This window comes from Musca autumnalis, unplaced genomic scaffold, assembly GCF_047663935.1.
Source record: "Musca autumnalis isolate F117 unplaced genomic scaffold, ASM4766393v1 scaffold_2, whole genome shotgun sequence".
Classification (NCBI taxonomy): domain Eukaryota; kingdom Metazoa; phylum Arthropoda; class Insecta; order Diptera; family Muscidae; genus Musca; species Musca autumnalis.
In genome coordinates, this window is record NW_027411755.1 from 133,389,167 (window position 1) to 133,416,169 (window position 27,003).

The window sequence follows — 27,003 nt, forward strand, 5'->3', positions numbered from 1 at the left end:
ATTTACCGTCAACGCATAGTGGCCGATAAATCTTTCGAAGATTTTTCTCCCAAGTTCTGCCTCATTTGCTTTCGCAACTCCCCTTGTTTCGGATCCATACATAAGTACGGCTATCAAGGTGTGGTAGAGTGTAATATTCGTTTAACGAATGGTGGTTTTGCTTTTAACTGTACACCAATATTATTCTTCTCTTTATTTCCAAACTGATGTTGTTTGTTGATGTCAGTAACTACTTCAAATTTGTAAATTTTCAAAGTTTATAGCTAATCCAAGACTGGATACCATGCACCGTTTACTGCCAGACCCACTTTGGAAAATTGGTGTCATCTGCGTACGCTAGCAACAGTATTTCTTTGTTGTATATTGTGATACTTTTACAGTGTTTTATTTAACTTGCTTTGGATATCTGTTTACTTCAAATATAGTAACTCATTTTTAACACAGTTGCAGTTGACCCCTCTTATTTATATACAACTTTTGTGTTCGGTAACTCTGTTAGAACATCATCCTTCATTGTACCGAGATATCGAACACTCGCAATGCAACGTTCTTTCCAAGTAAGAGCTATAATTCCTTATAGTGAACGAAATTTTTCTATGTCCTGCAATCATATCTAAGCAATTACATGTACTTTTTTTAAAATGAATATTATTTAAAATGATAATTTCCTTGTCAACGGTACAAATATATATTTTTTCGGTCCCATGTTAGTTTGGCGCAGTTCTATCCACATTCGTGTAAAAAATAATTAAATAATATGTTGTATTGTTTTTTAAGATATTAATATTATATAGTGTCATTTTTATATAATACTTTGTAATCGTTTTGGCCTTAGTCGGCGTTTGATTATATAATGGTAAATAAATGAAATGAAATTGCTTGAGGTTTAATGTTGTCTTCCATTTCCTGAGTATTTTAGCCATGAAAAACTTCTCTACAAATGGTGTCGTAAAACACACCGCTTGGACTCGGGGATTACAAAGAGGTCCCATATCATTGAACCAATATGAATCGGCTTCTACTAATTGATATGAAGGAAGGGAGACTTCCCTAGCTCCTATATTACGGTACCATCCGATTTCAGACATTTTGAAGTTTGGTTATGATAACTTACTTATTACGTGATGTTTGACAAATTTTTGCCATTGTACCAGGGTTTCGGAGCAGAGGTATTTTTGGTTCGACTCCGACTCCTAGCCAGTTTTTTTCACGACTCCGACTCCGAAGGTAAATTCCTATACCACTAAAAATGAAAAAAAGTGGACAAATGTTTAATTTTCCCTATATTTGGGCCCATATAGGCTAATCTTTTTGTTTTTTTCTTTAGAAAGTTCATTAATACTCAACTACAGACCATAAATATGAAGTAAAATTCATATTTATATTATTTCTACTTAATCTTATAAGGAAAAATAGAAACAAAATACAAATTAGAAAGTTTTTGTCAGTGACCAGGTTTTAAAATGGATGTAAACCAAAATTTTACAGTGCTTCTAGAGCCTTAATGATGGCCCCAGTTGAAAAGCCATTTTTCTTAAAACTTACAAAACTACGAAACTTGTTTTTGGTCAATTTTTTTCTTCATTTGAAGGAGTATAACTTTTTTGACAAATCGCCGTCTACGAAAACCTGTTTTTATAAAAGCGTTTTGTGGTGCCAACTCTGGTTCTAAAACTAAAAACCGTTTGTCATATATTGTGTGGGCTTATCAACGACATACAAATCTGGTCCCATATCGATCCATTTTGTAACAAGTTTTAGATTTTACTGAAATAGTAGATAGAAAAAGTAAAAAAAAAATAATAAAAATAAACTCGATCGACGAGTTTCTAGATTTTGATGTCCTTACTAGATTTTTATGGAATCATCTTATAAGAAAGATTTTATCTAATCTTATGTAAAAGCTCTTCAAAATATGATACGGGAATATCAGGTTATAAAAAAATCATAATAACCATCCGTATTTCATACATAAATAATAACTTATACGAAATGTACCGAAATACATAAACATACGGATTTTTTTTAGAGAGGAACGGGTAAAACTTTTAGAGGACAATGACACGTGACAATATCGATTTTTTGGAACCTACATAAACTTCTCGGAGAAACATTTTTGTAGAATTTTTTCTTATAGAAAATTCCGTCTGGTTTTTCTTTTTCAGTTCAAGAACATGGAAGGGACTGAGCTATAAGGTCAAAATATTCTACAAAAAGAATCCTCATTCTATTTAACTGAATACATGTCATCTCAAAATGAAGAAATAATATCGCCAAAGGAAGCTAAAAAGTATTTTTTCAGGCGTTATTGGCGGCCAATAAAAAAAATCATTACGTCATAACTCAGAAATATCAACTATGGGATCCTTTGGGATATTTTTTGCCCCTAGACCTTGACTTCCATTTGGTGTCACAGTGTAGTCGGTGGGATATCCGAAGAGACCGCAATGTCGACGGAGTCCAACAGGTCCTTTAATAGAAGACAAGGATGATTTCTCACAAAAGACAAGATGAAAAAACCAGTAGACCTTTGTGAGAAGACCAGTAGGCCTTCTGACAGAAGACTTGTAGGACTTATATAGAAGACGTAAAATGTTCAATTATAACTCGATTGTTATAGAACTTTACCTTAGATTGCAAAAAATTAAGGTATCAATTGTACAAAAAAAAAATTCCATTGAATTCTGTAATCATAATAGAGTTGAAAAAGTTAGACTTCAAAGGATACTAAATATCCTGTGAATCGTCCTCTAACTACCGTTCGCTTATATATTTTCTAATAGATTTCATTTCAAATAAATAATGTTTTTTTGAAAAAAATTGGTGTGCCGTATTTAGTGTCATATTTCTGTAATATAGAAAAAAAATTGCCCGGAGTCGGAGTCGACTTATTTTTCGACTCAGGCTCCCAATCCAACAAATTTGCTCGACTCCGACTCCAAAACCCTGCACTGTACTATTTTTTATTTTGCCTTAATTACATGGGCTTCATTTAGGTAAAAGCGCCGTCATTATCCTTTATACTTTCAAATTTACATATATATAAAATTCATTATTAATATTATTAGGGGTAGAGCTTATTCCATTCATACGTACATCATAAAACAAACATAATTTTTTAGTAATTAATTCCCAAAAAGAATTAACATTTCCGCAGATTCGATGCGCCACACATCTTATGATTTATCACTGTGCTAATAACAACTTTCAAACTCAATGCGATAATAAGAAAAAAATGTTACATTCTTAAAACCAACAATTGCCTTTGAATCTAAAGTAATTTCCAGAACAGAAATCAAGTCTTATCTAACTTTTAGTAGACCCACATAAAATTGAATTGCCATTAGATGAAACACCATTGCCAGTAACAGAGGGAATCTGTTCATTTGATATTCAGGGCGCGTTGCAAAAAAAAGCAACAACCAACTGGCATTAGCATGTCTCCATATTCTATGGAAAAGTAGAAGCGACGATAATGTCATCGTCCTGTTTTCTTGTTGAAACTTTTGCTTCTGCTTGGATTTGAAAATATTAACTTGTGGGTTTGTTTTATTCTTCTCCCTATTGAATAACATGTTCTCTCGGAAATTGGCCTGTGTCATCTTATCTTTACGACATTCATTTATTATTTTCTGTAGACTATTTACATTTTGGCTTATGTTTGAAATGTTGTTGCTTTTGTATGATTTCGTTCGTTTATTGTCGGCTTTAATATTCCAAAGCTGTTTTAAAGTCAAAAATAATTTCGGACACAATTTAATTGCTTTAAAAATGTTCACTAAATGTATATATTTTGAGGGTGTTTTTAGTGGGCTGTTTCTCACAGACACATCTATATGCAAAATGCGTATTGAGAGAACTTACATATATTTCGCGGAGAATGTTGCAGAGAACAAAATCTTCGAGCTAGGCGTACGTAGGTAGGCCTACTTACAGCCATAGGATTTTTGTACCTTTCCGGAACTGGAACAGTTACCGCAGACATTCGAATCAGATGTCTGCATACTTTCAATTCGGAGGAAACGTTTCCCAACGTGAGTATATTTCTTTTCAAAATGTTTCCCGAATCTACGTTTAAGACGTATCTCATGGAATTCTGCTTGCGGAACATCATCTAGGGTCCTGTGAACAAATTTGTTAAATTAATGCACTGTCTATCTGTAAGCGCGCCTAGCTACTACTAGTGATAGTGATGTGAGGGAGTGCTTGATCTCTCCTCCCACAACCTTATATACCCGAGCATCTTGCCTGGGAAGGATAGGTCAATCGGCTCCGAGCGATATTTCAACCCTTAAGAGAGTTGGCAGCTGGCTGCATGGTTTGGTTATTCCTAAAGCAACCGAATAGGATATCTCCTTATACGATTGAGATGGGATGACCGTGAGATAACTTCTCAGTTCTAACTTTCAGTTCTAGAAATGTGCATGTTTCGATGGTTAGCAACTACAAAACTTCTGGAGTTAGTTGGGTAAGTTTAGCAGGAAAAGGTGCAGTTGGAAGACACACTGTTACAGTTCTTAGGGCGGTATTGTGACGGTTTTGAATATTTTCCGTCGCGTTTCACTTATATACGTGTACCACACTGGTGGACCTTCTTCCTAAATCTCAGCTTTTCGCAGATAGCGGTGACATGCACGGACGACGAGAACATGCTATCCAATGTGACATCTAGAAACTTGGGGTAGGGGTTGGTAGTCGTAGATTCAGTGTCGGATCTTTAAGAAATGACATCAGGGACGGTACTTGACTGACGCCAAGATCGTACAATAATCCGCATAGGTTACAGTCACAATGCCGCCTTGAGAATATGGATTACAAAAGAGCTAGAGGCTAAACAGCGCTGGATATACTACCCTCCCTTGTGGAATTCTCTCTTTCACTCTACAGGGCTTGGACTTCTTGTTCCTGACATCCACACACATAATTGATTATCCAACGTTTAAAACTTGATCGGAGGGTAGTGTTCTAGATATTCCCAACACCGTGGAGTTAATGACAGTATCAAATGCATTTGATAAGTCGAGCGCCACCATCACTTTTGTATCGCACGGCTTGCTCTGGTTGAATCCACGACTAATATGTGTGGAGATCAGAGATGGTCTGTCTACAATTATGACGTATCTGACATACATTTCTGACGTATATTACATACGTCGGAAACGTCGTAAACCTAGCCAAACAAACAAAGTTTTTGACAGAATAAACAAACGAATTTTATAACCTAAAAATCTATGTTTTTCATAATAATAAAACTCATTTTATAATTATTTTTTGAGATCCTATTTTATTAAAAAACAGGCATAAAAGGATTTCACTCTAAAATGTACATTTTATTTATATTTTTTATATTATATGGACATTATGCATATGTTTGTTTATTACTTCACCCGCAAATTCTTTGAATCATACGTAAAGTAGTGGTAGTGTTTGGAATATATTGCAGATGGTGTGCTAAGTGCGTAATCCAATTTATTGTTCAATTATTTCAGTTATTTTGAAAAATTAAAATATTAATAAAAATATGCTGTTATTTTTAAAAAAGGTACGGACGCTCAGCAGTAACAAAGACAGGCTAGCAAAATTATTATTAAGTGAAAAATATGATGGTAACATAAATTTTTTGAGGTTTATGACGTTTACTACTTTATATACGTTTTCTACGGGTATATGACGTTTTCGACGTTTACAACTTTCTTACCGTCGAAAACCTAAAAAATCGTCATACAGACCATCTCTGGTGGAGATGGCATGCAGCGCTGTTGTCTTTCATTCTAATGATCGGCAGCTCGATAGCTATTTCTGATGCATTGGAGTAGTATATATTTCGGGTCCAATGTTGCAAATCTTTGGATGATTTAGCCAACTGTTAGCCAGCTTATATTCACCGACCAATCTGTTAAATTACAGTGTCAGCTCCCAAACTCTGGGTTCGCTGGGGTTGGTACGAGAAACTTCATCACTCTCATCTCTAATCCCGTCGCCTCTGATGGAAAATTTTGTCTCACTTTGGGTATTCGAGCAGCAGGTAGATGAATTGCGGCTGCATCAATCATGATATCTCGGAACGTCCTTTCTGCTACCCGAACTTCAGAAGAGTAGGATAGACCCCTGATGCGGTGATTAGTGAACTCTGTGACAAGCTGAGCCCATCCATATTGTTCGTGAGTTTTCCTCAGAACGGTTGGACAGACCCTCGGAAGTGGTGATTAGTGAACTCTCTGACAAGCTGAGCACACCAATATTGTTCGTAGATTTTCGTCCGACCCGGCACGGAGCAAAAGAATCCAGAGCAGGCATTCCGGGATATGCTGCTCCCAAACATTGAAAAACGATACAAATACAAATATGTGTACATTGAGATTACAGCATCTGGCCGGAACGCTGGTGCAGTGTGGTTTCAGGTCAATCCGCCATGGGATTGAGATAACAGTTGTTGTATAGGCTTCCACTGCCATGATAGAAACATGGTAACTAAGCATGATACTCATAGAGGCGCCCAGCTATCAACAAGGTTCCGCTGTAATAAAGTCGGTAGCCTACTGCGTACGATGATTAGAGATCCTCAACCCTAATCGGTTGGAGATGACTATCTGTATATTCTTTTGTTCAGTCAATTCAAAAAACGTTAAATTTGTAGAAATTTGACCTTAAGCCCCCACATCGGGTGAAGATTGTCATTCCTGACGAATTAACTACCACACAAAATGTGAAAGTTAATTCAAAATGTAATGTTCGAAAAAATTTTTTGATATGTTTACCGATGATAGTCACTGTGATCGTGTCTACAACGATATAATGTTCTCGTGGGCCCTTCCGTACACCCTGATATATTGGCCTGAAAGCTCCAAATAAATGCAGCACGATATACATGTATCGAAAGTTTTAACTCTCAAACTTAGATCAAGTTCTGTTAAATTTATGATATATTGAATTTAATAAATTTTACCACTCCTCCCATATCAAATGGAACAAAAGTCTAATGACCGCTTTCACCTTTGTCAAAAGATATGTCATGCAATTCCAACAATCAATATTTTTTGTTCTTATCGATCACACAAACAAACATCAATTTATTTTATTTTTACAGGTTGACCCAAAACCATCATCTGCATCAGTTAAAACCTAGCAACTTCTGTAACAACGACAGCAACATAAACTTAACTCAATCAATATGAATTTATTCTCATTTCTTTTACAGGTGTCCTCCTCAACGAATACCACAAAGAATTCCATTATGGGCTATGGTTTTGGCTATCACAACATGGCCTCTGGCAATGATTTAGTACAGTATGATGTACCCCGGAATAGCAACAAACGTAGTCATGGTGATGTCAATTTTGAGGTTGGTATTGGACATAAATAAAATACAAACGCACACACGCACACTCACTCATGCACATAAAAGTAGGAATCCATAAATATATTTGCTATATTTTATACTTTGAGGATATACGATTGTTGTATTTTTTTTTTCTTCTTTATTTTGGGATATTAGTTTTCTTTGGCCTTTTTTGATGTGTGTGTCAGTTATTTTCCTTTTTGAACGATTTATGCACTTCATTGTTATCGCTGAAATGGAAAATATTAATTTAATTGAATATTTTTAATAATAAATACGTTGTAAAATAAATATATGTTTTTACCATACATATTTTTAAGTGAGATATTTCGAAATATTAATATCCCAACAAAGTAAATTGTTTTGTATAATGGATTCATACAATGGACTCATAGCTCTTTTGGCATTTTGTAATTCTCCATTAATTTCTGTGACCAAATACCCAAATGATTTCAACATCCTCGATATACAACCAGTTTCATTTACTCATTTACTGATTGTCTCATACTATGTTTTTTCAATAAACTTTGGCTCAAAGTTATAACCACACGCAGAAAAATTTATGTTAGAAATATGTTTGGATCCAAACAAATATATGTTTGGGACCGCTTGCAAACAAATTAATGTTTGGATCCAAACATAATATGTTTGGGTCCAAACAAATATATGTTTGCAACATTTTGTAACATATCTCAATTTGATATGTTTGGGTACCAACATATTTTTTATGTTAGAACATTTTTTTCATGGGTGGAGAGAGGATGTTTGTCAACGAGAGTAATAACAGTGCTCTCGCGGCTGTGGATTGCTGTTTTATAATGAAGAGTTGTGTGTATTGTATAATAGAAGACGTAGAAGCGAAGAAGGGGGCTTTGGTGGCGTGTATGCGACAAACTCGTGTGTTTCTTGTTTTGTTGTTGTTAACCAACTTAGGAGGAGAATAAGAAAAGAAGAAATGATATGAATTATATTTTATTTCTTTCTTCAGTGTTTTAGATGCCTTTGTAGAGTCAAGACGGTAAAGTGAGTGAATAAATCAGTGTTTTGTGTTTTCTTAAAGAAATTGTGCTTTTTAGTAAATTAAATGCCCAATACATTTTATAATTGAATCGGAAAGTTGAATGGAATTATTTTATTGGACAAGGAAGAAATTGCATTTAATATTGGTAATTACATACATACTTGTGTATATTTGAAATATGGCATATCCATATTTATTTATTACATTACATAATCATTTGATTCTAGATGCCGATTCCCCGCTGATGATTTCAACTATGAGGACAATTTGTTTTATTTCACAACAAAGGAGAAGCATTCAACTACGTTTCTATATATTTTTTCTTTTTAAAAGTGTGACTATTTACAAATTATTTCAATCAGTTTTTCTTTTATTAAATTGTGTTATGTATTTCTTTGGAATTTTGTATGTACCTATGTGTTTGTTGTTCTTTTGCCTTCTAATAAACAACCTCAACATTTGTGTGTATACTATGGAGATAGCCAGTGAGTTCTTACTGAGAGCAAGTGAGCACACATTTTAAAGTGTTTTACATTGAATTTTACGCTCCCTTGCTCTTAGTAAGCGCTCACTGGGGCATGTGTTTGTTTTTTTTTGTGCCTTTTGGGTTTGTATTTTTTTTGCAATTAAACATATAAAATGTTTGCACCCAAACATACAATTGTTTCCACCCAAACATAAAATTGTTTCCACCCAAACATAAAATTGTTTTCACCCAAACATAAATATCTTTGCACCCAAACATATATATGTTTGCACCCAAACATATATATGTTTGCACCCAAACATATATTTGTTTCCACCCAAACATATATTATGTTTGGGACTGTTGCAAACATATATATGTTTGCTGCAAAATATGTTTGGGACATATGTTAGAGAGGCCGATTTTTTTTTGCGTGCATTTACTGCACAAAAGGCTACCTATCTGCCACCTCTGTAAACGACACATGTTCACCACAAATTTCAAGATAATAAATGCTGACAGAAGGAAAGATATTTTTTTCCTTGTAAAATCTCTGTATGCACACAATGCGACTATATTACCATATCCTTTCACAATCGTATTTAAAACCCCTAGGAGGGATCTGTATTTTTTCTTCTTCTTTCTCTTTTGTAAGGAGTACTTTTTACCCTAAGGCTATTTCATTATATACCATGCAGTATTGGTAGCGAACAAATGGTCTTGTTCTGGTTTCATATTTTTTTCTCCCAATTTACCGATTGTATTTACCTTTACAATGGGTTTGCTCATATCGGTATGTTGTCACAACAACACAATTTTCTCTACCACTTCCTCATGTCGATTTCAATCAGCATAGCAGCAGCTCCAGTAAGGGCTTCATTTCAGATGCTATTGTATTTGGTGTTCGACAGCATGTAGTTTGGCAAAATACTACAATATGAATTGTACATTCGATTGTGTGTAAAATTTCGATTAAATATACATTTATTTTCATTATATTGAATTTTGTTCTTTCGGCAGTATAATTCCGTTGCTTTTGTCATGATTACAATATGCTCGTTGAAGTAATTTCGAACCATTTTCCCATTGTATCAACAATACCATAACAACAACAAAAAATAACCAATTTGAAAATACCCAGTTGTTCGGGTAACTAGGGAATAACTAGCAATTTTGCTGGCTACCTGTAAACACCCCTAGTTACCACCCAATCTACTCGCAATGTTATAGACTGGTGAATTTAACATGGGGATGTCATAGGAAGGGGTCTATTGTCCCCCCACTGCATTACCAGTAACCACCCAATTCGATAGTCGTGTGAGAGGCAATCGTCCCTTCACTGCATTACCAGTAACCAGTCAATTCGGTAGTCAGCAATTTATTATTTTATTTTATTACAGGGTGAATATATTTTACAAAGGACAATATAATCTTGTATACATATAGATCTTGATCCTTGATACTGGAACTAGTGTATGACTACTTGATACAGCGACTTATGTTTATTTGTTGCTTGGAATGTTTTTCTCGTGGGTTCCTCAGATCATTCAAAAGTTCCTGGAATAAAATGTATAGAAGTTTAATGAAATTACGCGATAGTGAATAGTGTCAAGATATGTATCAATACTTACCATAAATATTCTTCTTAAATTATTCATCCTTTCTATGATTTAGCTCGTAGCACGTTCTTTTTGTTCAATTTTGTCACAACATCAATAAGTTTTTGTAATTACGAATAAGCAAAATGACAGAAAATTTTTTCTATTTTGTTAAAAAAGAAATAATTTTGAAAATGGATTATAAGGGAGAAACATTGTCGATTACACTATCCATCGGTAGTCTAAAAAATAGTCAATATATTACACGCCACATTACCAGTAACTAGCGAATTGACATGATAGGCAGGGAAGCCCATTTCCAGTGACAAAAGCAGGCTATAGGCTATTTTGTGTGCCATTTTTGGGTGTAAAGTAACTAGGATCAATGAGTAAGTAGTTACATGCCTATGTCAAAGTAGACAATTGCTATTTATTGAACAACTGGGTATACATGGGATTGCCAAGGGTGTAGAAAGGTACAATGTCAATTATAATTATTTGGATTATTCAAAAAATATTCACTTTTAAATTGTGTTTTAGTGCCTAAAACGTCCATTCCAGGTAATAGGGAAAATTCTCAGTAAACAAGTGGAAACAGGGACGAAATTGCTATACCCTCCACCACATTTAAAAGAAAGTTTTAAATAAACAATAGAACGGTTTAATAGCACAATCTTATTTGATATTTGATTAATTCTTGGTATTAAATTTCAATATAATTGAACATAAAGAAGTCATAACTGCAACGAATAGGAACATCAAATGTACAATTCAGCTGTCGAATTACAGGTAATTGGGTCAGAAGAAAAATGTAGATATAATCCTCAAAATAGCTAAAACCGTTATAAGGGGGACACACGTTGGTAATGTTTGGGGGAGAAGTTTTGTGACCACTAGAAAATTCAAATGTAAAACTACCCTTAGTTCGGTCAAAAAATGTAGCTAAAATCCTCAAAATACCTAAAATCGGGAGGTACCGCTTATAGTGACGGCAATGACATCACTGTTGTTTCTTTAAATAAAACTCAGTGGTAGTTTCTTTTCTTTTGCTGCAATAGAATTACAATGTTTTTCTTTTTGTCGGTATTTGCGCTTCTTGTATCGGTCATAACCGAGTTGTTGCATTCGCCACTCATATGATCTTTTGCATGCGTCGTGTGCTTGATCTTTTTGGATAAGAATTCAACTGTCGCATTCATTATTTCTTGCAGGGATAGACATACCAAACACAAAAGCAATAACAGGCGCATTTATGAGTAACTATAGGTGCATACACATTTCCAAACACAAGAAACACATAACAGACTTTAATGAAAGAAAAACGGAATATAATCTCTATATATATAAAATTGAAATTTGTTTGTACGTTTGTTTGTTTGTTTGTTTGTGCCTTATAGACTCGAAAACCGCTGAACAGATCTTACTGAAATTTTTAGGGTACATTGCTACATGGCCTGGAATGAAAATAGGATATATCATTTTTTGAAATTTCGTGTTGGTCTGGAGATATAGCATCAAAACCGGAGGTACCTCCAAAAAATTTAGATTTTGTATGCAAATATCTTTAGAACTATTTCATATACAATCTCCAAATGTTGTATGTGTGACGGAATTTGATGTAGAAATAAATTTACCAAATTATATTCAAATCGGTTCAGATTTGGATATAGCTCCCACATACATATATTTTCGGCCGATTTCCTTATTTTGTGTATCAAACATGCTATTTATGTCCAATTTCAATGAAATTTGGAATGTGTGACGGAACTTGGTCTGGAAATAAACGTGCCAAATTATATCAAAATCGGTTCAGATTTTGATATAGCTCCCATACACATATATTTTTGGCCGACTTCCTTATTTTATGCACCAAACACGCTATGTATGCCCAATTTCGCTGAAGTTTTGAATGTCTGACGGAATTTGTTCTAGAAATAAATGTGCCAAATTATATCGATATTGGTTCAGATTTGGATATAGCTCCCATATACATATATTTTCGGATGATTTCCGTATTTTATGCACCAAACACGCTATATAAGTCTAATTTCGCTGAAATTTAAAATGTGTGATGGATATTGGCCTAGAAATATACGTGCCAATTTATATCGAAATCGGTTCAGATTTGGATATAGCTCCTATATATATTTTCTGCAGATTTCATGTATTTGAGGCACCAAACACGCTATTTATATCCAATTTCAATAATACGTGTGCCAAATTATATCGAAATCGGTTCAGATTTGGATATAGCTCCCATATATATTTTCGCCCGATTTTCCGCATTTGATGCACCAAACACGCTAGATATTTCCAATTTCGCTGAAATTTGTAATGTATAACGGAATTTGGTCTAGACATAAATGTGCCAAATTATATCGAAATCGGTTCAGATTTGGATATAGCTCCAATATATATTTTCGGCCGATTTTCAACATTTGATGCACCAAACACGCTATATATTTCCAATTTCGCTAGGGTCTGACGGAATTTGTTCTAGAAATAAAAGTTCTAAATTACATCGATATCGTTTCAGATTTGAATATAGCTCCCATATATATTTTCGGCCGATTTCCTGTACTTTATGCACCAAGCACGCTATATATGTCCAATTTCGCTGAAATTTGGAATGCGCAACGGGATTTGGTCTAGACATAAATGTGCCAAATTATATCGAAATCGGTTCAGATTTGGATATTGCTCCTATATATATTTTCGGCCGATTTTCTGTATTTGATTCTTCAAACACGCTATATGTGCCCAATGTCGCTGAAATTTGGAATGTGTGACGGAATTTGTTCCAAAAATAAATGTGCCAAATTATATCGAGACCGGTTCAGATTTGGACACACTATATATGTCCAATTTCACTGAAATTTGGAAAGCGTGACGAAATTCGCTCCATAAATAAATGGGACAAATTATATCGAAATCGGTTCAAATTTGAATATAGCTTCCATATATATTTTCGGCTGATTTTCTGTATTTTATGCACAAAACACGTAATGTACGTTCAATTTCAATGAAATTTGGAACGTGAGACGGGATTTGGTCTAGAAATGAATGTGCCAAATTATATCGAAATCGGTTCATATTTGGATATTGCCTCTATATATAGTGTCGGCCGATTTCCTGTAATTTATGCACTAAACACCCTATGTATGTCCAATTTCGCTGAAATTTGGAATGTCTGACGGAATTTGGTGTAGACATAAATGTGCCAAATTATATCGAAATCGGTTCATATAGGAATATAGCTCCCATACATTTTCGGTCGATTTCATGTTTTTGTTACGTAAGTTCAATTTCAATGAAATTTTGAAAACTTAGCAGTCAGTAGAAGTCATCATTATTTACACAAGTACTTATAGTTGGAAGGAATTGACAGCTATTAAGTATCATATCTTTCAGAGACTTCTTAAGATTTATGTTTTATTATGAGATATATTAGGAATACTTATAGGCGGAAAGGCTTTTGGAGGAGTGTTACCTCCTAAAACATACAAAAATACCATAGTAGCTCTATAACAACCCTGAATAGGTACATATATAACGCCTTCATATCTCCTATATTTATTCGTTAAAATATTAAAAACGTTAATATAATTATGGCATTCCATTATATTTTATCGTAGTCGGGGCAGCAAAGCGCACCGGGTTCAGCTAGTAATTTATAAAGAAGAAAGAACATAATAGACATTAATGAAAAAAATCCGAATAGAATAATTAATAAACAAGTAAGAACGGCGTTAAGTTCGGCATTAAGTTCGTCCAGGCCGAACTTGTTATACCCTCCTCCACCAATTGTATTGAAGTAAAATGCAAGAATTAGTTTCCTTTCGTTTATGAAGAAGATTAAATACCAAATATCAGCAAGTTCGGTAAAATAATGTGGCTAACCCTAAAAATGCCGAAATTCGGGAGGTACAGTTCCAAGGGGGCTATATCAAAACGTTGATCTATACTTACAAATTTCTGGCGAAAAGTTTTTAGAGTCAAAGGAGACTAAATGCCAAATTTCTATACGCGTATCTATACTGATAATTCTCTTCTGGAATATTTTATAACCGCTAAATAAAATAATTTTAGACATTCCTACTATTACTACTGATTCTTCGTTTTATGGATACATTAAAGAACAAGCAGAAAATCCAAATGACTCACCGTTTGAATCCGTCGACGAAGTACTGACAAGTTTCTCACATGTGAAATCAAACACCATAGGTCTAGATGGCATAGATCCGAAGTTTGTGCGTATTTTACTTCCCCACCTTCTACCTTTTTTTACTCACCTATTTAATAGTATCCTTACTTCCAGCGTGTACCCAACCATTTGGAAGCATGCAAAAATTATTCTAGCTCCAAAATGAAATCTTGAGTTCCGTCCTATCTCAATTCTTTGCTATTTATCAAAAGCTTTGGAAAAATTTTGAATTTTCAAATGTCCGAGTACCTCCATAACGAATCAATGTTGGCTGATATGACATCTGGTTTTCGTCCAAATCACAGTTGCATTAGCGCCTTAGTTGAAGTGTCAGAATCCATTTGAAGTGATATCGATGATAATAAAGTCAGTTTTCTCTTGCTTGTCCATCACTCTAAGGCCTTTGATTCTGTCGACCATTTATTTTTATGTATGAAGCTTAAAAGTTTTTTTAAGTTCTCATCTACTGCGTCAAACCTCATAATATGTTACCTCAGTGACCGACTACAATCAGTCTATGTTGAAGATTCAAAATCTAAAATTGTTATCTACGCAGATGATGTTCAAATTTTTTAAGTGATTATGTTAAAAATGACAGCTTTTGTATCAGGGTTTCGGAGTTGAGGTATTTTTGGGTCGACTCCGACTCCAGAACAATTTTTTTCACGGCTTCGACTCCGACGTCGACTCCGGGTCGACTTCGAGAGTAAATTCCTATACCGCTTAAAATTAAAAAATGTGCACAAATTTGTAACTTTTTCGTATATTTGGACCCATATAGGCTAATCTATTGGTTTTTCCTATTCTTTACTATAATACATATATATTTAACTACAGAACATAAATATGAAGTAAAATTCATATCTATATTGTTTCTACTTAATCTAACATTGGAAAACAGCAACAAAATACAAGTTAGAAATTATTTGTCGGTTTTGCCAGTTTTTTGCACGAGAATATTGAAAATATAAAATGAATGAATGAATTGCTTATAATTTTTACTGCATGTAAGAGTTAAAAAAAGTTAAAATATTTTCTTTTTTTAACTCTTACATGCAGTAAAAATTATAAGCAATTCATGACCAGGTTTTAAAACGGATATAAGCCAACAGTCAAGAGTTCTTCGAGAGCCTTAAGAGGTGACCCCCAGTTAAAAAGCCCAATAAAAACACATTTTCATGATTTTCCCTTCATTTGAAGAGCATAACTTAATCTGTTTTCTGAAATTTTTTTCGTCTGCTCCGTCGGAAAATGTCGTAAGTCCACTTTTTTGGGAAATCGCGTTTTTGTTACAGGATGATAGTACAAGTCAAAACACGTCGTATGATGCAAAGAAAATGGTAGTATGTCGCGTTTTTCCACATGTTTTGCCCTTGTCGGAAAAGGTCGTAAGTCCACAAAACGTACAAATTTGAGTTCGAAAAGGTCGTAAGTCCACAAGAAAATGTATACTTTAATAGAATATTACAGCTAATGCAGTTCAGAAATAATGTTTAACGTAATCCATGGTTGGGGTACAATGTAAAGAACTAGCCTACACCTTTGGATGATAATCTGATGATATTTGGCGGAGCCTGTGGACCATACTTTTGAACAAAAATGTGATAATTTCAATATTGCAACGAAAATTTACATTTGAATTATTATATTTTCCCCTATAAGCGAATTGACTATGAAAGATGGACTTCTGGCCTTTTCATTGATACAAATTGGGATGCTGTATATGTTCAAATACCTCATATATTGAAAAATTTGTAAAAAAAAACAGAATTTTTACTGTTTTTACTGTAGTATGTCTTACTTAACTTTATCAACTGGTAATTTGTGGTTTCTCTAGGGACATTTATTCACATAACGAGATTAGTTTGTATTCTGAATTCAATAAAGCAATTTCTTCTAACAGACGTGTAAGTGCAATGTTTATATTATTGAACGATTCTAAAATATTAATTGATTGAAATGTTATTAAACTAAGAAGACATCATGGTTTTTGCTAACAAAGAGCAGTATGAATTTGGAATGGAATTAGACCATGGTGTCATGGGTCTAGTTCCCTATGGTCACGGTGATTCTAAAAGCTCTGATGATAAACTTGCTTAACGCAGAAGACATTACATGCTGAAGATTCTACATGGTTTGCAGACAAAAACAAAAGATGCAGGGAGTTGCGACAGAAATACTTGGGAAGACAAAAATAACACTATTTGGGATTACAATGTAGCTAAGAAACCACGTACATTAACGGAATTAATCATGAAATTTAATTGAAGCAAAAGGTCGTAAGGCAAAAATACAAGGTCGTAAGTACAATGTGTTATGTTTTATATTAAATATTAGCCGAACCGGTACACGTTGCTGGCCCTTGAAACAGTTTATGTTACCTTTTCTTATGTCAATTATATTTTTTTGCATCGCAAATTAGTTGGGATATGCAAGTGACTATCAATGACAAGTAAGAACGTCGTTCAATTCGGCAAGGCCGAACTTGAATTTTACCTCAATTGGTTTCCTTTCGTTTATGAAGTAGACTAAATACCAAATTTCAGCAATTTCGGTAAAACAATGTGGCTAACCTTCAAAATACCGAAATTCGGGAGGGACAGTTCTATGGGGCTATGTGAAGGCGTTGACCTATATAGACAAATTTATGGGAGAAAACGAAGAATAAATACGAAATTACAGCCATTTCGGAGAAATATTGAGGCCACACCTTCAAAATACCAGAAATCGGGAGGTACTGTTATATGGGGGCTATATGAAGGCGTCAATACCAAACGTCCTACAAGTAATAGAAACTTCTATACCAAATCACGAAGATCTATCTTAAAAATTGCGAGATGTATCTTAATTTCAAAAGACGGACAGACGGTCATGGTTATACCGACGCTGAATATATCGATATGTTACAAACTGAATGACAAATTTAATTATATCCTCCATATTATGGTGGAGGGTATAAAAATCTTCAGAAATGTTGGTGTCGATATGCAATTTTAACATACCGCCACATAACTGATGGCTTGAGGCATACCGACTGTGTCCACCTTCTTATAATGTATCTTATATACCTGATGAAACTATAGCTATCGATGTTTTGCCTTCTAATCTAAACACTTGCTTTCCAATAAGACTAAAGCTTCGTTATGCATAACATCTGGATTGGGAAAACGGAATCGTTTGTAAGTTTTATATAAATAGCGCATTTAAAAAATAGGGCACAGGTATAACCCGCTCCTCCGAAATTCAACAAAATACATAGCCTACTTCCACCAAGGGACATCCCTGTGCATAATGTGAAAATTACATGGAACAAGTACTTAGGGTCGGAGATTCAACAACCGTTGCCTCGCAAATTAATTTTCTGACCGACACTTTCATAGCTTTTGCAAAAAATAGGGCCTGCCTCCGCCCCTTCCAAATTCAAAAAAAAAAAAATATATAAAGCCTATTTTCACCTCGGCTGTTCCTTGCATATTCTCTGAAATTTTCAAAAAAATCGGTTCAGCAGTTTTTGAGTCTATGCGGAACATACAAACATACACACATAGTCTTTTATATATACGATTTCACTCAAAAGTTTTGGTCCACTAATAATTATCTCATCACCATGTTAAATTGCAAGCTTATTCTTTGTTTAAACTCAAATCATTCATAAAATTTCGCTCCGATCGGAATATTACTGCGATTTACAGGACAGCTACAAAGTCGGGTAAAAATTGTGGGTTTCGTCCATTTCACACCTTTTGATCATAACCAACATTTAATGGGGTCACTTCTGGTCGAAACCCGACCTCTCCACAAAATTTTGTGACCATCGGTCCAAAATTGAGGTCTGGAATTTTGTTGCAATTGTACAATTAAAAAAAAAAAAATAAAAATAAAAATAATGGATGGACGGACACACATAGCTAGATCGCTTTATCTCGTCAAGATATGAAAAAATGGAAAGGGGAGGGGGTCTACGACGAATACAAACTTATACTACCCTTTCCACATTGTTTTGTAAAGTATAAATATTTTATTTTAAAAACGTCCGTAAATTATAGGAAAAGGTCGTAAGTCCCTACAAAAATACAAAACTGTACAAGGAAAAGGTCGTAAGTCCAAAGACATCCAATTATCTCCCAAACGCGACGGAATTTTATCAAACAAAGTACAGGTATTGAACCGGAATAAATAAACGAAGAATACTGCCTTTACCACCATAATAAAATCTTTAATACAGAAAGCGCTGGAATGTGTTTTCTTCCTCCTGAAAAATTTATTGAGAGGGACTTACGACCTTTTCCGACGGAGCAGACGTTTTGTTTTGCTTCTTGCTTATACACTTTATGGCTGTAAATTTAAAACATATCTTGCAATTAGATCCCTGATATTTCTGCACAAAATCATAACCAGTCAAAAACTGAAAAATCTCTACGACAAATTAATTTTCAATCGGCCCAGCAGAGGTAGACGGCTAGTACCCCTTAGACGACGGAGTTTTCTTTCCGAACAGCACTTCTATATATTTTCTATACGTCTTTGGAATACTCTCCCCCATAATATCCAAAGCATCAACAATGCGTTTCTGTTTAAAAATGTTTAGAAACTTGTTAATAATTTTTTCTTTTACTTTCTATTAAAAATATGTTTGTACCAATTTTTAATTTTGATATTTGTTATTTCATTAAGTAATTTCTCAATTGAAATTATATTTAAATGATAAATTATTATTTAAATTAAATTGGATATTGTATATTTTTATATAATCCTGCACCATATTTATAAGAATTAATTTTTTGTTGTGTAGGTTTTCAATAAATAAATAAATAGATATCAAATATCAAATAAATAACAAATGTCAGTCTTTCTGTGAGATATTGACGTCACAACCTTTAGAAATACGAAAATCGGGAGGTACCGTTCTATGGCGGATATATCGAAAAGTGGACCTATACCGACGAATTTCTGTCAGAAAGGTTTTTACTTCCACCAAAAACAAAATACCAAATTTCAGCCATTTCGTTGGGTTGCTGTGGTCACAATCTTCAAAATACCGAAAATCGGGAGGTACCGTTCTACGGGTGCTATATGAGGGCGTGGACCTGTGCCGACAAATTTCTGGGAGAAAGTTTTATACCCCCAACGAAGACTTAGTACGAAATTTCAGCCTTTTCGATGTGATAATGAGTCTAAACCCTTCAAAATACCGAAATACTTTTATATGGAAGGATTAATAACCCAAATGAAGACCAAATACCAAATTTCAGCCATTTCGGTGGAATATTGAGGCAACAACCTTGAAAATACTGGAAAGAGGGAGATACCGTTCTATGGGGGCTATACTAAGGCGTGGACCTATACCGACAGATTTCGTATGGAACGTTTAATACTCCAAATGAAGGCCAAAAACCAATTTCAGCCATTTCGCTGAAATATTAAGGCCACAAACTTCAAAACACCGAAAATCTGTAGGTACGTTCTATGGAGCTGTATGAAGGCGTGAACCTATACCGACAAATTTCATGTGGAAGGTATAATATCGCAAATGAAGACCAAATACACAATTTCAGCTATTTCGGTAGAATATTGAGGCCACAACCTTCAAAACACAGGAAACAGGGAGGTGCCGTTCTATGGCGGGTATACCAAGGCGTGAACCTGTACCGACAGATTTCATATGGAACGTTTGATACTCCAAATAAAGGCCTATTACAATATTTCAGTCAGTTCACTGGAATATTGAGGCCACAACCTTCAACACACCGAAAATCAGGAGGTACGTTCTATGGAGCTATATGAAGGCGTGGACCTATACCGACAAATTTCATATGGAAGGATTAATAGCCAAAATGAAGACCAAATACCAAATTTCAGCCATTTCGGTGGATTATTGTGGCACAACCTTTAAAATACCGAAAATCGGGAGGTAATGTTCTATGAGGTCTATATGAAGGCGTGAACCTGTAATAACAAGTTTCTGGTGGAAAGTTTTGTACCCCCAACGAAGACTAAGTACCAAATTTCAGCCATTTCGGTGTGATAATGAGGCTAAAACCTACAAAATACCGAAAATCGGGCGTTACCGTTCTATGGACCAAACGTGGACCGATATAACCCATTTGCAATACCAAACATCCTAGGAGTAATATAAACTTCTATACCAAATAACAAAACTATATCTTAAAAATTGGGAATTTGTCGGCCACATTTATTCTTGAGCTCGAGTCGCCATAAAATTGGGAAAGAGTTCTTTGTTTCAATACAAAGAACTGATGAGTCCAAGTGGCGTTGAACGAAACTAATCTTCTCTCCCTTTGCCTAAAGTATATCAATTTTAACTACAACCAATTTAAAAACTTTTTGTTTTTTTTTTTTAAATCTGAGAACAACAAATCTGGGATTAAGCTGGCGTACTTTACAAATAAGGAGATAAATAATTAATATTTAGAGTTGCCAACATTCAATTCCATACACACAAATTTAAATCATATACAACTTTATTGCATCTAACAACTTTTTCTTTAACATTTTGTTCTTTGCAGAGTTCTGTACTTGGTTCCGGTGGTATTATGTATATAAACGGTAGAATAGTTTCTGGTCCATTGGAATCACTTATAGATGTATTAGTACCGAAAAATATTATTGATTTAGATAAGGTAAGTAAATATGACAGCAATTGCAAGGTAAAACGTGTAATAAGCCGTAAAAGAAGTGCACTCAATTGGCCTAAGTTAATATTAGATTACCACCTTAACATCGGAATCGGAAGATATGTACTTTATGTTATTTAAAATGTGTGGCGTAGAACTACCTAATATAAGCACCGAATTAAACACAATTTTCTCACAAAATCCTAAAATTTATGGCAGAAAAGTCTTCTAAAAACTGCGAAACCCTCAGAGCATTTGCGAAGAATTAACGTCATAAAACTTTTAAATTAAAACAAATTTAATTCTGACTTCACACATGCATACACATATATCCACTTTCTGTGCGTAAATGAACAAATATATAATTCATTTTTGAGAATGTTGTCATAAAATGATTACTACTTGTCAGTGGCAAAAATGACAAAATAAAAAATCTGTTGTATATAAAATTGCAAAAACTCACTTTGCGTATTCAACACAGCAATCATTGTTCAAGGTAAAAACAAACATGTTGCATTACACACATTTTTGCAGAAAATGACATCGACAATCACCCGACAGCAATCTCAACAACAATCACAACACTTGCACTACAATTGCACATTCCTTCCTTCAATCCTGGCCGAAAGCATGCTATGCATTGTTGTCGTTGATGTTACCGTTACTGCCATTTGGCTCTGCTGATGCTGTAACGGTAAACTATAAAACTTTTTCTGTCCTATACACTCCCCCGCATCCAAATAATATTTCCCCTTTACCACCAACCACTTTTTTGAACATATCTTTCCTTACGCTCGTATGTTTCGACTATATCACAATAGGGAAATAAGAACACGATAAGCAAAAAAACGACATTCCCATCAACAACAGTAGCAGCTGCATTATAGTCATCATCAACAGCAGCATAGTAGTTGTCATCATCGTCGTCATCTTTATCCTCAGCCTAGCTAGCATATGCATATCCTTAGGGGAGGTACAAACAAATGCAAGATTGTAACAACAAATTTTAATTAAAATTTTATGTAAATTAAAGGAAACACAACACATTGTTATACAACATTCCTGCTGTTGTTGTCATTGTGAACCGAACAACAACCCAAAAAATAGAGTATGAAAAAATATGCCATGAAAAAATTCTAAATTATATCAACGACACAACTACTCAACTTGAAGTTTTACGAAAAATTGGTTTAACATTTTAATGGGAAACAATTATGCAAAAAGTATTAAAGTTTTGTGTTACTTATTAGAGGGTAAAGTTTTCTATATGAATTATATGAATTATATATTTGTTTAATTAAATTAAAAATATTAGAGTATTGCATGGTGGATATCTAATGGTGGAGGGTATAAAAGGTTCCTTCACAAAAATACAACACTTTTGCACCTTAATCCAACGTAAGACCATGTCTCGGGTTATGCGGCTGAGGGTATATCTCTGACGGCAAAGCTGACTGATACTTTTTACATGATATATTGATTAGTGAAGGGCCTGAGGTAGACTGCAGTAAAGCCTCCTTACTACGGAAGGGCTTGACAACTAAGCATAATACTCGATGAGGCGCCCAAGTATCAACGAGGCTCCATTCAAATACACTTGGCACCCTACTACAACATCGACAGGCACGTGGTCGCTTTACAAGGAAGTGTTAGGGGATCTCTTTTACGATAGGAGGATCTCGTTTAAGGTATCTCATATACTATATTCCTATGTAGATGATATCGTCGAAAAGAGCAACCATCGACACACACATAAGAAAAAGTCAAACGTATCGAGTTACACCCGTTACGCTGTCTAGATCATATGTGACCAAGAAGAGAACTAAATGAGGATGTATTGTAGAAAACGCAATTATTACAAATGTATTAGTAAATCGGTAAGACAAATAAGCTGTTGAACAACAACAAATCAAAACATTTGTTTTCTTTGTTACGCGCTTTCTTGGCAATCGTGTCGTATGTGTGGAAATTGCCGAAAAACATCGGCAACATAGGGAGTGTCATTGTGTGAGTGCATGCTTTTTCAATTAGTTGAATTGTGTGTATGGAGAGAGAAACGTTCACTAGGCGCACGTGTGCGCTCTCTTGCCTAACGCTGGTCTAGATCATGGGTGCTCAGAATAGTTCGTGTATTAGTAGTGGTAAGACACTCTCCCCATTACTAAGCAATGGCAAATGATAAATAAGGAGAGAATACGTGTGGTTTGTTTTTACGATACCGTAAGGAAGTGATCACCAATGGTCTAGATCATCGTTAGGAATGAGAGCGCCCACGTGCGCTTCTTCTCTCTCCACACACAAAATACAATTGAAAAAGCATGCACTCACACAATGACATCCCGTAAAGTATGCAATAGAAAAATATGTTGCATATCGCTGACCTAGATCAGCTATAGGCTGCGGGAGCTTACAGGGAGCAAGTGAACATAAATTGCAATGCATTTTATATTGAAATTTACGCTCACCTACTCTCAGTAAGCGCCCGCCGCCTATCGCTGCACGATGGGGCCAATGGAAGGTTTTTGAGGCAAAAAGTCATTTTTTCAAGTCAGTGATTGAAATCAAATAATAAGGGAATTATATTCTTAGCACTTTCAAACCTTCAAAACCAAAAAATTACAATTTGGCAACGGACCCCGGGGACATGCCAAGCATCCAAAGATGTCATAATTTTCATTCCGTTTATTTCTGACCTTCAGTCGTAATTAAACAATATAAGTATTTTGGCGCCAAAACCTGATCTGTTGATATAATAAAAATAATTTTAAAAATGGAAAATACGGATAATAGTATGTAAATTAAGATTATTATTAAAAATGTAAATGTAATATTAGATGTGGTCAATAATTTGTTGTGTCGAGGTGTCAAAGACAACTTCGTGACGGGATATATAAAATAAGTTTATAACATTTGTGCACGCCTTAACCAAAAATGGATAACAAATTGGAGGTATTACAATTTGAAAGCTTGTGGTTGGCTAGCGACACCGTATTTACGCTAGAACAAGGTAATGATACAAAGAAGAGAGGGCGCTCTAATGTGGATTATAGTAAAGGAAAAAAAATTACCAAGCTCTTCATTCATGCCGCCTCTGTTTCGGCCAATTTGTCAAAAGAAAAATATACAAACTATGTTCTTAAGGAAGTTTGGCATCAACCAACTAAAATGAGAAAACAATTAACTCCGACAGAGAAAATTTATGGACGATATATCCAAATCTGAACCGATTTCAATATGATGTCTCAATAATGTTTTCTAGATTCCGTCAGACATTTTAAATTTCATCACAATTGGACATATATAGCGTGATTGCTGAACGAAATGCCTAAAATCGGGTGAAAATATATAGGAGCTATATCCAAAATCTGAACCGATTTCGATATAATTTGGCATACTTTTTTCTAGACCTAATTCCGTCACACATTTTAAATTTCATCGAAATTGGACAGAATTTGCGTATTTGTTGCACCAAATACCTCAAATCGGGCGAAAATATATATGGGAGCTATATCAAAATCTGAACCGATTTCAATATAATTTGGCAAACATATTTCTAGAACGAATCCTGTCACACGTTTCTAATTTCATCGAAATTGGCAAATAAGTTTCTAGGCCGATTATAAACATCTGCACGAAATTTTGAAGGTCTAGCTTGCCCCTGTGATTTTTTGCCTCAAAAACCTGTCTTCGGCCCCATCGTGCGCTGGTCTAGATCAGCATCGCCCAAGAAAATTCCATCAAACTAAAGCAAGTGTTTATGTATAGGTGAAAAAACAACAACCAAATGATGGTTATCATTCGTTTTTGCTCACATACACTGTGAATGAGAGAGAATAGCAAATGCAAAACAACTCAGTGGGAGCCCGATGGACGACCCTGGTATATATTATGTAATGATAATTGATTACGATGAACCCACTAAAATTGCATATGCAATACTCCAGAGAGTATTCGCAAAGCTTGAATGCGTAGACTCCGATGAAATAACTATGTTACGAGCGATATCTCAAAGCGTCTGAATTGGAGTAATAAATCAAAGGATCGAAGCGGTAGAAAACATAATCTTACTTCGGCCTATAGAACAAGTATTCTGGAAGCGATCACCTATGAAAGTAAGGACAAGCCGGCACAACACTCCTAAACTCCATTTTCCGTCCATAACCAGCACCGACGTAACCAGAGGGGCCCGGAATGATATTAGATTATGCTATACATTTTTCATTTGAGTGTACAAAATTAGACCTTTATAACGTTGTGAAAAAGTATGTAAAGTGGTATAGCCCAACATAACGGTACCTGCCGATTTTAGGTATTTTGAGGATTTTAACTACATTTTCAACCGAACCAGCTGTAGTTTGACATTTGAGGTTCTTGGTGGCCTCAGCACTTATCCACCAAAAATTCTCTATATAGGTCCATGTTTTGGTATAGGACCCTTAAAACGGAACTTCTCGATTTTAGGTATTTTTATCAATTGAGCCACATTTTTAACGAACTACCTGTAATTTGGCGATATACAGTGCTCACAAAACTTCTTCGCTAAACATTGTCAATATAGGTGCATGTTATGGTATAGCTCCCATATAACTATACATCGCGATTTCCAGTTTTTTAAGATGTTAGCTAAATTTTTTGACCGAAATAACCGTAATTTTACATTTAAGGTTTTATGCAGTCGCGAAACCTCTCCACCGAAAATTGCCAACATAGGTCAAGGAACTATATGGAACTATATAGTTCACATTGCAGTTCTAATGGCCCAATTTTTTTCTTTGAACAAACTGCTTACGTTAGTTCAAGGAACTTGGAACTAGATTACCCAACTCTAATACCTAGATTTGCGGCCCAAATTTCATGTAATTCATAATTAGGAAACTTCCAATTTTAGTTTAAAATATTTCATAGTGGGGGGTATAAAAGTTTCGGCCTGGCCGAATTTTTACTGTTATATAGCGTTGGGTAATATATTTCCTGGTTCACTGTACTAGTTCCAAAACGTATGAGTAACTTAATAAAATCTAATGTGTTTACGCTGTTTGTCTTCCAAATGTTGTGGGCCATTGGAACTGCGTTGTGAACTAGATAGTTCCATATAGTTCATTTTCCATTTTTTACTCTTCATTTTTTCCTTTTTTTTAAATTTTGGAAATACAAAAAAAAAAATCTGCATTTCTTATCCATATGAGAAAAACCCTGTTACTGAAGTCTACCTTAAAATATGTTTTGAAAAATAAATTATTTAAATGAAAAAAATATATTCGGCTTAATTGTGTTAAAACGGAGATATTAATTGTTAAAATGCTTTGTGGTTGCAAACACATACACACACACGCATATTGCGACTAACATACAAACATAGTTTATATAAAAACATCCATCGAGAACTCAATTCTACCAAAAGAAATGGAAAAATTAATTAGTTGCACATTTTCTTTATTTTCCCTTGTTCTTTTGTTATCCATAAGAGTTATACGTTCATACATCTTCACACAAAACTTTTGCCAAAAAAAGATGAACGAACAGTGTAAAACACATGCACGAAGAAAAATGCTTACACAACTCGGTGCCAAATGTCCAGTTGATTATGTATTAAAAATCCTTTTTGTATATCTTCTTCGACGTACTCTACCCTTATGGCCTTTGTGACAGTCTGTGGCAAGCGTAGAAATGCTCTTCTAAAGACCTCAAAGTTGTTGCCAATTTTTAGATGGGATCACCCAAAGCAAAGAAAGCGAACAAA

The 27,003-nt window shown here is 34.7% G+C and overlaps 1 protein-coding gene across 10 annotated transcripts in view; it reads left to right on the top strand.

Moving 5' to 3' along the window:
• LOC141394647 (uncharacterized) overlaps window positions 1-27,003 on the top strand; it is a 992,399-nt gene that overhangs the window by 243,004 nt on the left and 722,392 nt on the right. For all 10 annotated transcript variants that reach the window (XM_073969386.1, XM_073969385.1, XM_073969381.1 and 7 more), the window contains 2 exons: window positions 7,199-7,342; window positions 21,156-21,269. In XM_073969386.1, the coding sequence (XP_073825487.1) occupies window positions 7,199-7,342; window positions 21,156-21,269 (258 nt within the window). The remainder of the gene's footprint in view (window positions 1-7,198; window positions 7,343-21,155; window positions 21,270-27,003) is intronic.